The following is a 16,832-nucleotide window of genomic DNA, read 5'->3' as shown; positions in this document are numbered from 1 at the left end:
TTCAGAGTCCTGTCAAATATCATCATCAGTGTCACTTTCTGGAGCGTTCATCATCAATACACTCACATCATGATCAATACACTCACATCATGATCAATACACTCACATCATGATCAATACACTCACATCATGATCAATACACTCACATCATGATCAATACACTCACATCATGATCAATACACTCACATCATAATCAATACACTCACATCATAATCAATACACTCACATCATAATCAATACACTCACATCATGATCAATACACTCACATCATGATCAATACACTCACATCATGATCAATACACTCACATCATAAAGTCACATGTCACATTCAAAATGACACAACATGAGCTGATTAGCTGATATATGAGCCACCAGCCAATCAGCTTCATTGTTACCACTTCAATCAGGAAGTAAAACACCACATGTGAGCGAGTTGGAAATATTACTGGTGATGTGTTCTGACCAGGCGGGGAGTTCTGGTCCTCTGAAATGAGGCCAACCAGGAAGTAACTTAAAACTGCATTCTATCAAAAGGCCACCAGGGGGCGACCGTTTTGGTGTCAAAAGGACTTCCGTCTCTATACAAGTCAATGGAGAATTCACCAACTTCTCACTTGATTTCTAACCTCAGTAAACGTTTTCAAAATGTGTTTATGGTCTCAATCGCTAGTTTAAAGCCTTCTTCAATGCAGTATGATGTTCATTTGGGACATTTTGGCCTCCCTGATTTTATATGTGACGATAAAGCAGGGTATGCATTAGGGCGTGGCTACGTGGTGATTGACAGGTTGATTGGTTCACAGGTTCAGGAGGGCGCCTCATGCTCCTCCTGATGCCCATATAAGTAGAATCCCTGTTTTTATTTTTCCCAGCATGCACCTGAAATTTTCAAGATGGCGCTGCTCAGATCCGAAACTATTGGCCTCCGAGCAGCAGTCCACAAACCAATGGGTGACCTCACGGATGTTACATCCTTTTTATATACAGTCTATGGTATGGACACATATTTCTGTGCATGTGAACAATGTGAAGAGTATTATAGCAAAGCAAACTAAAGATGAGAGCTTTGCATTATTAACAGTGTATCGCTGGTTAGACAGACATCTGCTAATATGAATGAAGTGTGAGCCAGTTGTTGCAGACGTTAGATTTGATAATGCTTTATGTGGTTCTGGTTGCAGAGCTTCATCCTGCAGGATATATGAGGTATATGAGGTATATGAGGTATATGAGGTATATGAGGTATATGAGGTATTTGAGGTATATGAGGTATATGAGGTATATGAGGTATATGAGGTATTTGAGGTATATGAGGTATTTGAGGTATATGAGGTATATGAGGTATATGAGGTATTTGAGGTATTTGAGGTATATGAGGTATATGAGGTATTTGAGGTATTTGAGGTATATGAGGTATATGAGGTATTTGAGGTATATGAGGTATATGAGGTATATGAGGTATATGAGGTATATGAGGTATATGAGGTATTTGAGGTATATGAGGTATATGAGGTATATGAGGTATATGAGGTATATGAGGTATTTGAGGTATTTGAGGTATATGAGGTATATGAGGTATTTGAGGTATATGAGGTATTTGAGGTATATGAGGTATATGAGGTACATGAGGTATTTGAGGTATATGAGGTATATGAGGTATATGAGGTATTTGAGGTATATGAGGTATATGAGGTATTTGAGGTATATGAGGTATTTGAGGTATATGAGGTATATGAGGTATATGAGGTATATGAGGTATTTGAGGTATATGAGGTATTTGAGGTATATGAGGTATATGAGGTATATGAGGTATTTGAGGTATTTGAGGTATATGAGTTATATGAGGTATTTGAGGTATATGAGGTATATGAGGTATATGAGGTATATGAGGTATATGAGGTATATGAGGTATTTGAGGTATTTGAGGTATATGAGGTATATGAGGTATTTGAGGTATATGAGGTATATGAGGTATATGAGGTATATGAGGTATTTGAGGTATATGAGGTATATGAGGTATATGAGGTATATGAGGTATTTGAGGTATATGAGGTATATGAGGTATTTGAGGTATATGAGGTATATGAGGTATTTGAGGTATTTGAGGTATATGAGGTATATGAGGTATTTGAGGTATATGAGGTATATGAGGTATATGAGGTATATGAGGTATTTGAGGTATATGAGGTATATGAGGTATATGAGGTATATGAGGTATTTGAGGTATTTTGATAAAACCAGACTAGTTTGCTAAATTATTTTTTAGCAATTGGAAAACAACTGTAAATATTTTATTAATCTTTTGTTTCAGTGTGAAATACCAACAGTAATGTTTTAGTCTGATTTAAACTATTTCATTTTCTATTGTCACAATGACACTGGTCATTTTACTCTTAAATATATAATATGTTACCATGACAACAGAAAAAATAAGTTGTTGCATTATGTGGTTAACTTTTTTTAATTTTATGGGAAAATTCTTTATCTATAAACTATTCTATCAAGTTCAACACACGCTGATGTTTTCCTGTCGCCATAGAAACGCTGATGTTTTCCTGTTGCCATAGAAACGCTGATTTTTTCCTGTTGCCATAGAAATGGTGATGTCACTGAAGCTTCTGGGAGCTCCAACTGAAAAACAACAGTGTATGATTTTAGTGAATTTACCTGGACACACCTGGACCTGGACCTGAACACACCTGGACCTGGACCTGAACACACCTGGACCTGACCACACCTGGACCTGGACCTGAACACACCTGGACCTGGACCTGAACACACCTGGACCTGCCCACACCTGGACCTGGACCTGGACCTGAACACACCTGGACCTGAACACACCTGGACCTGACCACACCTGGACCTGGACCTGAACACACCTGGACCTGAACACACCTGGACCTGAACACACCTGATGCAGTATGATGCCAGCCGTCCATCGATTCCTCTTCAGCCAATCAGGAGAGTCTGTGGCGGGTCAGGTGATCCTCAGGGTGCTGATTGGAGCGGTGGGCGGTGCGGTCCTCTTCCTGGGCGTCGCCCTCAGCCTCCCGCTGACCTTTGACCTGCAGCTGGCGGCAGGGTGCACCTGTGTGGGCGTGTGTGCGGTGGGCGGGGCCGTGTCCTCGTCCTTCAGGTGCTCAGTCCTCCTGATGTTTCCCAGCATGCTCGGCTCCCGCGGCCGCGCCTACCTGATGCTGCTGGTGCTGTCGGTGCTGCAGGCCGGCCCGGTGGCCAACATCCAGCGTAACGTGGAGGCAGCGGCGACGTCTCTGAGCTGCAACCTGGACCTGCAGGTAAGATGAGTTAAGATATAGAATATAGGAGGAGTAAAGAGCTTCCTCCTGTTCATACTGACTATTAAAATATGTCTTCAAAAGGACATATCCTAAAATACTAACATTTTTCTCTAAATAATCTGTGACAAATTATGTATAATGTGTTAAAAACAGTGTTGTGTTGCTAAAAGTGGATTATATTGATTCCACTCTGACTCTGGGTTACACCGACTGACTCTGGGTTACACCGACTGACTCTGGTTTATTGACTCTGGGTTACACCACCTGACTCTGGGTTACACCGACTGACTCTGGGTTACTGACTCTGGGTTACACCGACTGACTCTGGGTTACTGACTCTGGGTTACACCGACTGACTCTGGGTTACTGACTCTGGATTACACCACCTGACTCTGGGTTACTGACTCTTGGTTACACCGACTGACTCTGGGTTACACCACCTGACTCTGGGTTACACCACCTGACTCCTGGTTACACCGTGTCCTACACCAGGTGCAGCACAGCCGGCTGCTGTGGCGGCAGGCCGTGAGCCCGTTCCTGCTCATCTCGCAGCAGCTGACGGAGCAGCAGGCGGAGCTGCAGGCGGAGGCTCGAAGCGTCGACAGGAAGTTCCAGACCATCAGAGACGAGGTCATGCTTCAGTACGGGTACGACCGCTTCTCCCCGAAACAAGCTGGCGTCGCCGCCGGCAACAGCACGCAGCAACAGTTCACGGCCAAGACCATGATGCAGTGCGACAGCGTGGTGGAGCAGGGCGTGAAGCGCTGCGCCGATTGGTTCGGCCTCAAGTGGGCGGAGTGCATGAAGGCGATCCCCGTGCCCGTCATCAACCACATCCTGTGCGTTTCCATGAAGTTCCACTTCCTGTGTGATGTCATGAGGGTGATGACGCCGTGGTGCCGGCAGCAGCTTCCTGTGGAGGGAAACTTCGGTCAGCTGTTCGACCGGCTCAACTCGTCGGTGGACCTGTTGTCCCGAGAGTTCAGCAGCGAGGTCGAGGTTAGTTTAGATGTTTATTTATTCAGAGCCGTAGGTTGATCTGTTGTCATCCATACATACAACATTACACCATAACAACCAATTCAACTTGCTTAAAAACAGTAAATTGTCAATAAAACACCATATCAACTAGTTTGGCATGATCTTACATTATAACTTTATATTAAATAAAGGTAATGGAATACAATTGTTCTAGATATTACATTTACTCTTACCAACCCCTATTTGTTACTGAGCCTTATTCCTCCTGTTATGTGCAGACTTCTTCTAATAGTCAGTATGAACAGGAGGAACTTCTCTACTGTTCTATATGTTGGACGTTGACATATTGACCCTGCTGCAGGTGGAGGAGCAGCAGCAGCAGCAGATGGTGTTGGATCAGAACTTCACTGAGACCATCAGCGGATCCTTCAGCCGGCTGTCGGCCTCCACGCAGCAGCTGCTGGACGTCCTGCAGCTGCTGCGCTGCTTCACCTTCGTCACCGTCTTCACGCAGGCGCTCGGTTACCTGCTGCGCTACAGGAAGGACCTCGGCTTCGACAACGTCTACGTCACCGCCTCCTTCAGGCGGCTGGACGCCCGGCGGAGGAGAGCGGGGCGGCGCTGCCTGCTGCCGCTGAGCCCTGCAGACAGGCGGAGGCTAGTGGATCCGTGCAGTCCAGCCGTCCTGCCTGATGAGCTGCGCCAGGTGAGCTCAGGTGTGCTGCAGGTGCTGTCGGTGTCGCTGCTGAGCGCCGCCCTGCTGGCCATCGACATCTCTCTGTTCCGCGTGCTGGACGCCGTCGGCAGACACGGCTTCACCCGCCTCCGCCTGGCCGCGGCTCAGCGGGTGGAGGTGAGCGTGGGCGGTGCCTCCATGATGGCCCGCCTGCTCAGGAAGACGGTGGCGGCGTTCAACAGCTCGTCCAGCCTCCGCGTGGACAGCGACACCCGTGTGTGCGCGCGGCTGCCCTCGCTCCTCCCGGCCAGCGTGTACGTGAGCTGTGCGTGCTGCGTGCTGCTGGCGGCGCTGCTCAGCCTGCTGCAGGTTTACACCAACCGCCTCCGCAGGCTCATCGCCGCCCGCTTCCACCCCGACACGGAGCACAGGAGAGTTCTGTTCCTCTACACGCTGCAGATGCACAGGAGGCGCACCGCACACAGGAAACGTATCATCGGTCAGAGGTGCGGCCATCTTTGTTGTGGTCGCCGACAGGAAGTGTCCCACTGAGGAAGACGAAGATAAACCTGAACGATGTCGTCACTTTGTTTTTTTATCAGAAAAATAAAATATAACACGTGATGCTGGAGCTTAGACTTTATTATTATTATTATTATTATTATTATTATTATTATTATTATTATTATTATTATTATTATTATTAGTCTCTTTCACACTGTGACTGAACTGTTAACAACATATTTAGATCTGATGTTTATAAATTATTACAGCAGCAAAAATAAAAAGAGCCTCAATGAAAACAATAAAGAACAATAAATAATAAGTAATAAGTAATAACATTATGTAGGATATAATAGTATAATAATAGTAACATTATGAACAACAGTAATATTTATTTACACTGAACACACGTTTATATAAAGTTTTATTTTGAAATAAACTGTCGTCTTCCATCGCAGCACTGCGCAGGCGCGGTGTCATGGCGCACCCGGTCGTCATGGAGACGGTTTGTTGTATCTGAAAACGCACCTGATCGAGAGGAGCCTCAAAAAACACACCTGGACACACAGAGCGCGAGGAAACGACACGAGCTCAGGTAAAATGCTTAAATAAGCTGTTGTTAGCCTGGGAGCTAACGATAAAACACATTAGTTTATATGGGGAGGTTAGTCTGGAGGGTAGCGTTAGCCTGGGAGCTAACGGTAAAACACATAAGTTTGGATGGGGAGGTTAGTCTGCAGGCTAGCGTTAGCCTGGGAGCTAACGGTAAAACACATAAGTTTGGATGGGGAGGTTAGTCTGGAGGCTAGCGTTAGCCTGGGAGCTAACGGTAAAACACATAAGTTTGGATGGGGAGGTTAGTCTGCAGGCTAGCGTTAGCCTGGGAGCTAACGGTAAAACACATAAGTTTGGATGGGGAGGTTAGTTTGGAGGCTAGCGTTAGCCTGGGAGCTAACGGTAAAACACATAAGTTTGGATGGGGAGGTTAGTCTGCAGGCTAGCATTAGCCTGGGAGCTAACGGTAAAACACATAAGTTTGGATGGGGAGGTTAGTCTGGAGGCTAGCGTTAGCCTGGGAGCTAACGGTAAAACACATGAGTTTGGATGGGGAGGTTAGTCTGGAGGCTAGCGTTAGCCTGGGAGCTAACGGTAAAACACATAAGTTTGGATGGGGAGGTTAGTCTGGAGGCTAGCGTTAGCCTGGGAGCTAACGGTAAAACACATAAGTTTGGATGGGGAGGTTAGTCTGGAGGCTAGCGTTAGCCGTTGCGTTCAATAACACAACACGGTTTAAAAACGTTAAAAACAACGTTAAACGCGTTTTAACGAGCTGCTAACATATAACATATATTTATAAATATATTTATGACTTCCTAATAATAATAATAATAATAATAAGAGGAAAGTAAACTACAGTCAGTAACGACTTAAATAACATTTATTTTAAAAAGTCAAACTGAACTTTATTAAACTGTAAACAGAAAAAAGTTATTGATCTGCATTAAATGAAATGTGTTTTTTTTGTGCTTTTATATGTTATGTCTGCATTTATGAACAAATAAAATAAAAAGTCTGTTTGTAATTAAATAAAATAAATAAATGAACCTTAAATAAAACCACAGCAGCAGAATATAAACCCTTTTTATTTTTGTCCCTTTAGAGCCTCTGTACAGTGTGACATCATCACCTGATGGCGAGCTCACAGCGTGATGTCATCGACTTCTCGGCGTTGGAGCGAGAGCTGCGAACATCCGTCGCGTCCGAGCAGAAACGCCAACGAGAGAACGAAGCCAAGCTGAGAGCCGTCAGCCAGAGGACGACTTACCAGGAGTTCAGGTACTGTTCAAGCACCTCCAGGTTCTGTTCCAGCACCTCCAGGTACTGTTCAAGCACCTCCAGGTACTGTACAAGCACCTCCAGGTACTGTTCAAGCACCTCCAGGTACTGTTCAAGCACCTCCAGGTTCTGTTCCAGCACCTCCAGGTACTGTACAAGCACCTCCAGGTACTGTTAAAGCACCTCCAGCACCTCCAGGTACTGTTCCAGCATCTCCAGGTACTTTTCAAGCACCTCCGGGTACTGTTCAAGCACCTCCAGGTACTGTTCAAGCACCTCCAGGTTCTGTTCCAGCACCTCCAGGTACTTTTCAAGCACCTCCGGGTACTGTTCCAGCACCTCCAGGTACTGTTCCAGCACCTCCAGGTACTGTTCAAGCACCTCCAGCACCTCCAGGTACTGTTCCAGCACCTCCAGGTGCTTTAAGAGCTTCCTGGAACCTTTTCAAGACATTTCAGGAGTCCTGGAATTATTACCACAATAATTCAAGACGTTCCAGATTCCTTGAAAAAGTTCCATAATATTTTGGAGGGTTCCTGGGGTCCTTGAAGCCTTGAGCGGGGTCCTGGAGTCCCTGAAAGAGTTCCGTGATACTTCTACAATGCCTCCCATGAGTCCTTGAGGGAGTTCCAGGCTGAAGCATATTAAATGAATGGATATTCCAGGAGGTCCTTAAAGTGGTTGTAGATATTCCAGGAGGTCCTTAAAGTGGTTGTAGATATTCCAGGCATCCTTGAAACCATTCCAGGCGTTGTGTTTTGTCTCTCAGGGATCTGGTGCTGGCGAGTCACCTGACGCCTCTGCAGAGGACCCGAAAAGACGAGTCGCCACGGAAACAGCCCTGGAACCCGCTGGTCGGCCCGGCAACTAAAAACACGTGACCCCTGACCTCTCATTTTATAAATAAAGTTGTAATTCAAAGTCGAAATGTTTGGTGTTTTTTTTAATGAGTTTAAATACGTAATGTCTCAGTGTGACCAGCGGGCGGAGCTCTAACAGTGTAATGTCTCAGTGTGACCAGCGGGCGGAGCTCTAACAGTGTAATGTCTCAGTGTGACCAGCGGGTGGAGCTCTAACAGTGTAATGTCTCAGTGTGACCAGCGGGTGGAGCTCTAACAGTGTAATGTCTCAGTGTGACCAGCGGGTGGAGCTCTAACAGTGTAATGTCTCAGTGTGGCCAGCAGGTGGCAGTGTTTCTTTTTGCTTATAATTTTAACTTACTAGTGAAATATATCACATGTTAAATGTAAATACTGAATGCTGTTTAATGAGGAGTCTGAGATGAAACCTCAACTGTTTAAAATACATTTTTATATTTCATCTTCAGCTGCTGCTAAGTATGTTTTGTACCTGTTGGGTTGAACCTGCTTAAATATTAAACACAGAATATAAAAGTTGAATAAGTTGAACGATTGATACAAAACATTTATTTTATTTTATTAATACTCACATTGACTCAGTCAGTAGCTCTCGTTCTTTAGCTGCTGCTGCTGTGTTGTTTGTTTTCTTAAATATAAACTCATTATCTGCATGTATTCATTAATATTTCTAACTCCAGTGGGCAGAAGTAGGAGGACTGAGCCTTTTATCTCCTTAACTCAGAGTTGATTGAACTGTTATCACCTGTTCTAAACTTGAACTCAGAGTTTGTTAAACCAGACGGCTGCTGCACAAAACCTAGATAGCAGATGAAGCCAGGATTTAGTGGTTATCCTGAAGGCAGGGAAACATAGGTTACCATGGAGATGTAATGTGTGCAGACGACAGCCCTCTGTTCTACCAGCAGCGTCCTTTGTTTGGTTTCATTTCATTTCTTACTCTGTTAGCATAGAAACATTTCCTCACGTCCATACACTACTGATTCTACTGATTCAACATGTAGTTTAGATTTAAGTTGTAAATACATTACATTTTTAAGTTTTTATGAAACAAACATGTGTGCTCTCCTTTGTCTGAACCTTGAGCCAGTTCATGACACAATGCTACCTGTGCTGTTATTACACATTGATTTATGAAGGCTGTCTATTGATGACAGTGCACAGTGAGCTGTGGCTGTTTATTGAGATTGTTTTCAGCCAGTTAATGTATATAAATATACTCTTTACTAACTTTACTGTTGCATCTGATACTGTCCTGTTTTCTTTACTGAATGTCCTTTTTACTCCATCATAGATGAGAGTCATACACTTCATTTTTTTGTACTTGTTCAATGACAATAAAAATATGTAATCTAAAAAACCTGAGCAGGATGTGCAGCTCTGCAGCTTTACAAGAAGTCAAAAGAAGAAGCTCATCCAGGAAGCGCAATGCAATGTAGCTGTCAGTTGATTACAGCTGGGCGTATGACTTTCCTGCATTGACTAACATGTTGTTTAATAAGACTGAGCAGCAGAAACACGTTGTGCAGTCAGAGTCTGAACTCACAGTCTCTGCTGGGTTTAAACTTTAAACACAACAGGAAAAGAGCTCAGACTCTGCAAACCGGTAAGAACCTTATTTTTATTTTTTACTCATCCAGCTGAAATTGACATGCTGATGTCTGCACATGATGAACAATGATATGATATATAATTAGTGACTGTTGTGTAGAACCACAAAGTGGACACAAGTGATTTTACCTCTTTAATGCAACATCTGATATTCATGAAAATACATATGCATGTCAGGTAAAGTGTGTTTACATTTTAATAAGCAGCAACATAAAGTACATTAATGCACCACATAGTGGAAACAGGAAGTTTCTGTGTTTTTGCTCATATATCTAACACAGTCTATGTGGTGTAATCCTTCCTGAGCCTGGGTGTGGTCATATTTAAATCATTTATGTCTTTTACAAATCTCTAAAAAACTGAAACATAATGTTGAAATTTCACTTGATCAAATACATGGTTCATTGTAGTTAAGTTATAATATATATTAGATCATATTTAGAGGTTTTTATAAGATGCTTTTACTGGTCCAGGTCACGTTAGATCAAAGTGGCCCTTTATCTAAAATGAGTTTGACACTTCTGGTCTATGTTGTGTAATCCTTCCTGTGCCACCCAGGCCAGAGTGTTGTGTTTAATCTGATAACTGTGAGACAGTTCATCATCACTCAGCTGCTAGTGCTAGTGGGGCATTAAAGTCCAAAACAATGAGTCATTATGAGTAAATATCAGCACTTATACATTAGTGAAATAAGCATGATAAAAAACAAATTTTAAAAATTGCCTAAAAGTAAAACCTCTAACAAATATAGTCCACAATAAACTAATTATCAAAATTACTGAACCTAAATCCAACACTACTCATATAAAGGAGTTAATATAACTGTAAACAGAAGGGAACCTATGGATGAAGGCGTTTAATGGACTTTAAAGCACAGGATTGAAGAGACAGCTGCACTGTGAGCTCACTTCCTCCTGAACCCTGCTATTCTCAGCTACCCCCAGATGGAGCCAAAAAGCACCCAAACTCAAATTACAGTGATTTCAATAAAGTGATTGTTCAGGTTTGAAAGGTGTCAGTAAAAAGTTTGAACAGCTGTTTGGATTCATGTCAGAAACGTGTGCAGTATAATCCTCTTCAGTGTAGAAGCCATAATACTGTCTACCTGTCTCCATCCATGATGCTCTAAGCTTTGACCAACAGTGAACTGTTTGGAACATACTGATCATGCAGATGACAGGGTTGAAGCAGCTTATTTCATAGCAGCTTGAAGCCAAATCATCATGAAACAGAGACATTAGAAGCAGAGAACAGCACCTTCATTAAAAGCAGGTTTATATTTTAAAATGCTTTGAATCCCAAACACACAGCAACTACTCAGCAGCACACTGAGAAGGCCTTAGAAACGTCTTATACCAGGTTCAGACTGATCACTATTCAGATCAGATGAAGAGCATGTCACAATATCTTTGCTTCTCTCGCCTCGTATGACGACTTGTTGTTGGTGCTGCTGATGCTGCGAGGGGAAACTGACTAACGGAGGAAAGCTTTGTGTTGTCATGGCAACCAGACAGCCAGTATCATCCACGCTGCTTTGGGCGCCATTGTTTCTTTATATTCTTGTTTGTGGAAATCATGAAAGACGTCGAGACATGATTGGTCGGATATTAACATGCAGTCATGTCTCTGACTTTATAACAATAATGTTTTATTCACTTCAATTATTTCTATTTCAAATAAATGTAGTTGGCTTTAGTCTTTGAACATTGTTTCCACCTGTTGGTGTTAATTCATGCTAACTGTATCTTCACTGTTGTTATTTACAGGCTTTTATTTTATCTCATGGCTATACATCAACAGAAAACACCAAGCAAGAGGATATTAAAACAAAGCAATGACAGTGGAGCAATAAGGGTTGGGCTGCTGAATGTTTGTTCACTGAATAAAACAAAAGACAACAGAAATTTAACAGAAGAAGTCAAAAAGCTCATAACAGGAAACAAATTGGACGTCTTTCTCACAACTGAGACGTGGTTAGACAGGAACAACGCTGACGCAGTCCTCAGTCTCCGGTCCGGGAGAGGAACATGGGAGGGGGGGGTAGCAATTCAGTATAAAGATTATTTACATGGTGAAAGAAAAATAGCACAAAACAACCCAGAAACCTTTGAATATGTTGCTGCAGAGATGAAACATGCCGAGTGGAACCGACGTGTCCCGTTCATCAATGTGTATCGCCCACCAGGTTCAGGGCAGGATGAGATAAATCCCTTCCTGAAAGAATTTAAAAAGCTCTTGGATGAAATTTCTAAAGGTTACAACAGCATCATTGTTGCTGGAGACTTTAATATCCATGTTGATGTTGGAACAAAGTATGCAACTAAGATGTTTATGGAGGTTTTGGATAGAAAAAAATAAAAAAACTCAGCATGTAAAGGAGCCGACACATAAGAAGGGTCACACTCTGGATCTGGTCATCACCAAGAAAGTTACAATCCCTGATAATCCCTGATCTCACTGTCTCCAATGACGATATATCAGATCATTACTCCGTATATTCCAATGCGAGGCCGGATGAACCCACAGAGACAGAAGAATAGAAAATGTTATAAAAGCTGCAGACTCCACTTTATAATTGGATCTAATGGTTTTGTATTAATTAATTTACACTCCTGAACAAACAGTTGAAAATGTTAAATGAAAGTCATATTTCTTAATGTAGCTGTGACCATTGCAATGAATGAAGTGACTGAAAGCTGCAGTTTGAAAGACCAAAAAGACAACAGGACGTCTTTATTCCTCAAACTGAGTAAAAACAGGAAAAGATTGATTTAAATGAGAAGAAAAGGAAAACCTGAAATAGTTGATCAATCACCAAATTCATACAACACAAACAGCAGTGCACACACAACAAGTCAATACAAGCAAATACAAAGCAGACTGTGTTCAGGCTCGACTTCATGAAGGAAGAAGAGACGAGTCAGTGATCATCAGTAGCAGATTATTCCATAACTACACTAACTCAGTAATTCTGCAGTTCATAAGATTTTTGTAACATGTTTGATATTCAGTTTGAAGGTTTTACTGTAAGATAATTACTTGATTACTTAACTTCAGTAACCCTAAAGATAAGAGACTGAGAACAGAAGCCGGGAGTTTACTGGTGATGCAGCAAACACAGCAGACACCAACGAAGCGCTGACAGCAGAACAGCGAAAACTGTGAAAAACAGCAACGACCTACATTTTCCAAACTCTTTATACTGTTTTGCGTGTGGGCGTCATCTGTTAGTGTGTGTGTGGCTCAGGTCAACCTGACCCGACATGTTCAGCCGAGATCTGATTTCCTGGGAGCCTAAACAACTTTCTCCTAAGTGCTGGCTCCCTGATCTGCTTTGGGGATATCGATACGGTAAAACAACTCCTTAAAAGGCTTGTTGTGAATGTGAATCTATCATGCTGGAGAGAATGTGGAGCATTAAGCTCAGATCATGCACATGTATTCTGGAAATGCGATAAGGTGCAACTGTTTTGGAAGATGGTAAATAAAACTCTGCAAGAGGTGTTAGATATGAGATCCCTATGAGCTGTAAGGTGCTCTATCTGTGTAACTTCACAGAGGAAACTGTCCATGCAGGGGAAAGGTACCTGGTAAAAAAGCTATCACAAGGAAATGGGGTAGAGTGGATTCTCCAACTCGGGAACAATGGATGGAGATAATAGAGGAAATCTATGTAATGGAAAAATTGACTTGAAGATTGCAAGAAACACAGCTGGAGGACAAATGGCTGAAATGGACATTTTTCAAGACCTTGAACAGCGACAAAGACTATTAAAGAACATTAAATACAGAGGATGAAACTGAGAGAACTAACGAATGAACAAGAAGAATGCAACTCCCAACAGGACTTCTGTATGGTCTGACGTGGCGTGTACGTGTGTTGGTTGATGTGCATACAAACTGTGAAAAATCAATAAAAACTAAAGTGAAAAAAAAGGCTTGTTGCGACATCAACTGGTTCAGCTGTTGACCTTTTCGGGGTTTTTTTACTCTGATGAACACACATCTGCCTCTACACCACATCATGAAGCAATGGGTCGGAGTTCAATGCAAAAAGATTCACAAACAGGAACAAAAGCTTGAGTCAGACTGAAGAAGCTTTCTCTCACTCTTCCTTCTGCACTCTAAGTTTGTTTCCCTTCTTCCTGCAATCAGTGATTCAGTCCCTTCATACCTCAAACCTAGATCACAGATAACAGGCTCGATGCCCTTTGGTGTTGAGCTGGTGTGATGGTCTGGAGGCAGAACAGGAGATTAGTGATAGAGAAATGTAGTCTGTGCTTTACCTGAATATGATAATATGATGGTTTAATGTGATGAGGAGTTAAATAAGTTTCCAGAGAAGAACAAGAACGTGAAGCAAAGGCAGAGATTTCACTGTTTACTGTTTGTCTACTTCTCTGATGTTTAAAACTGGTTTCACACAAGAACCAGTTTTAAACATCTTTGCTTTAGTGACTTAATGCTGAAGATTCACTGTAGAGGAAGTAAATAACCTCAAACTGTTTCAGTGTGTTCTGCTCTTCTCCTGCTAATCAGCCTCCTCATCAGGTAACTCTGTTCACCTGGACTCTCAGCTGCAGCTCGTCTGTATCAACCAGGATATAAACTCCTGTTGTCCTCTCACTGTTTGCTTCATGCCAGACCTTCCAGCACTGATTCACAGACTGATTCCCCGGTTTCGACCCTGCTTGCCTTGGACCTCCTCTCCTCATGTCTTCCCCGGTAAACCCACCAGCTTTCTGTCCCTGACTTTGAGTATCACCTGTTCCTGTTTGCCTGTGGCTTTGTGGTCTCTGGCTTTGATCCTGTCAGTAGAGCCCAGAAACTCCTGCCTGGTCCACCTCATGTCTGAGTGCTACTAGGGTTAGGGTTACCTGCTGCCTACTCTGTGTCTTCAGTGACTCTGAGCCCAGCCCACCTACACATCCTGCCAGGTCCCTGTTCTCTTACCTATATAATAAAGATCATTTAAAGCTGCTCCCTGGTTCTGTGCTGCTATTGGTCCGACCACTTCCACCCGTTACAAAAGGTTTCATTTGTCTCCTAACTGATCTTGATGTGACAAATAAAGGAACTTTTAAAGTGTTATTTGATGACAGCGATCTGACATACTCATCACATTCATCAAATGCTCACTGAAGGATCCGTTCTGTTCATTAAGTGGACAATAAATAAACTCAGTCGATCAAAATAAAATTAAAATGAAACTATTTTGATTATTGAAGAATTGTTTCTGTGATTATGTTCAAGCAAAAAAGTCAAATATCTGGTTTCAGCATCTCAGATGTGAGAATTATGACAGTAAATTAAGAATCTTCAGGTTTTAGGCTGTTGGTCAGACAATATAAACTAAAGACTGTTAATGTTAGTGTTTAAAACAGGATGGTTGATGCAAAGTGATTCTGGGTGCAGCTCTGTGGAGCGAGAAGGAAGAGATCGGATCATTGCCAAACTGTCCCTAACCCTGACTGCAGACTCTGAGAAAATGTGAATATTAGGAAAGGCAGTTTTATTTATATACAGCATCTCATTCACAATGGCAACTCAATGAGCTTTACATAAAGTCAGAAGACTGTTACAGTAGTCGAGTCTACTGGAGATGAAAGCATGAATCAGCTTCTCCTGGTCTGAGACATAAAACCCTTCACTCTGGATATGAAGCTGATAGAAGCTGTTTTGGTGATTGATTTGATATGATGCTGAAGGTCCGATCTGAGTCTATCAGCACGCCAAGGTTTCAGACTTGGTCGCTAGTTTTTAGAGAGAGTGACTCCAGATGTTTACTGACAGCAATCCTCTTCTCTTTATTACCAAAAACAATGACCTCAGTTTTGTTCTGATTTAATTGAAGAAAAATGTTGGTTCATCCAATGAGTTACTTTCTCTAAACAGTGACTCAGTGACTGTAGTCATCTGGGGACAGTGCTAGGTATATCTGCATAACTGTTATATTATATTATGTAATTTATAGTCCAATAATCAATTGAATCAGCTGTTGTGTTTGAGGAGTTTTGGTTCTTCACTGTAATAATCACATTAAACAGTAGATGGCAGCAGAGGTCAGTCTGTCACATTCAACCACACACTGAATAACTATTATTATACATAACCTACAATATTATTATCATTTAATTTAAACACTGGTAAAACTGCTTTGTGATGTTGTGGCTAATTTACAGAGTTCACATGAAACCTTTTGTACATGAGTAGAGACACATTTAATACCCATTTCCTGTTATGATTATGATGAGAGCTCATACTGTATCAGTCCATTCATCAGGATCCACTCAGTTATTATATTATAAAGTCAACTCTATTTATAAATCACTAAATTACCACAGAAATGATTTCCCACACAGTGCAGTCAGGTTTTGGTTTGTTATTATCTGTTATTATCTGTTATCTGTTATTATCTGTTATTATCTGTTATTATCTGTTATCTGTTATTATCTGTTATCTGTTATTTTATGTTATCTGTTATTATCTGTTATCTGTTATTATCTGTTATTATCTGTTATCTGTTATTATCTGTTATTATCTGTTATTATCTGTTATCTGTTATTATCTGTTATTATCTGTTATCTGTTATTATCTGTTATCTGTTATTTTATGATATTTAATTTTATGTGTACATTTTAACTTGTGCAAACTAAACTGGGTGTAATGTCTCAGTGTGGCCAGCAGGTGGAGCTGCAGACTCACTAACACACTGATGCTGTTCCTTCATGATTTTTAATGTCTCTTAAAACTGAACTTTAAAAACTTCACTCTTTTTAAAATGTAAACTTTATATTTTATGTTTTATATGTTTGAGCAGAGAGTCGTCACTGCGCTCTGATGAGAAACAGGAAGTAGAGCAGGTTCACTCAGAGAGGAAGAGACACAGGCAGGAGGTCTCACTCTGACTTTATTTATCAAACCAAACCCTGACTGAGAGTCTGAAAGTCCTTTAATGAGTCCTGAAGTCTGCAGGTCTCAGTAAAAGGTTTTCTGGATGTCTCTCATCACTGTTTGAGTCCTTCAGGGTTTTCCAGGTTCATCAAA

The 16,832-nt window shown here is 41.9% G+C and overlaps 2 protein-coding genes across 2 annotated transcripts; both read left to right on the top strand.

Moving 5' to 3' along the window:
* The first annotated feature begins 2,921 nt into the window (after nt 1-2,921).
* dcst1 (DC-STAMP domain containing 1) lies at nt 2,922-5,508 on the top strand. The gene is made up of 3 exons (XM_062438368.1): nt 2,922-3,296; nt 3,792-4,298; nt 4,642-5,508. Exons 1-3 carry the CDS (start codon nt 2,922-2,924, stop codon nt 5,506-5,508), a joined length of 1,749 nt encoding a protein of 582 aa, XP_062294352.1.
* A 464-nt stretch (nt 5,509-5,972) lies between these two features.
* Nucleotides 5,973-8,177, top strand: ccdc103 (coiled-coil domain containing 103). The gene is made up of 3 exons (XM_062437960.1): nt 5,973-6,055; nt 7,121-7,296; nt 8,066-8,177. Exons 2-3 carry the CDS (start codon nt 7,151-7,153, stop codon nt 8,175-8,177), a joined length of 258 nt encoding a protein of 85 aa, XP_062293944.1. The 5' UTR covers nt 5,973-6,055; nt 7,121-7,150.
* Nucleotides 8,178-16,832: the final 8,655 nt, after the last annotated feature.

Source organism: Scomber scombrus, chromosome 18, assembly GCF_963691925.1.
Source record: "Scomber scombrus chromosome 18, fScoSco1.1, whole genome shotgun sequence".
Classification (NCBI taxonomy): Eukaryota; Metazoa; Chordata; class Actinopteri; order Scombriformes; family Scombridae; genus Scomber; species Scomber scombrus.
The sequence above is the reverse complement of the archived record's forward strand: the minus strand, read 5'-3'. Positions and strand labels throughout refer to the sequence as shown.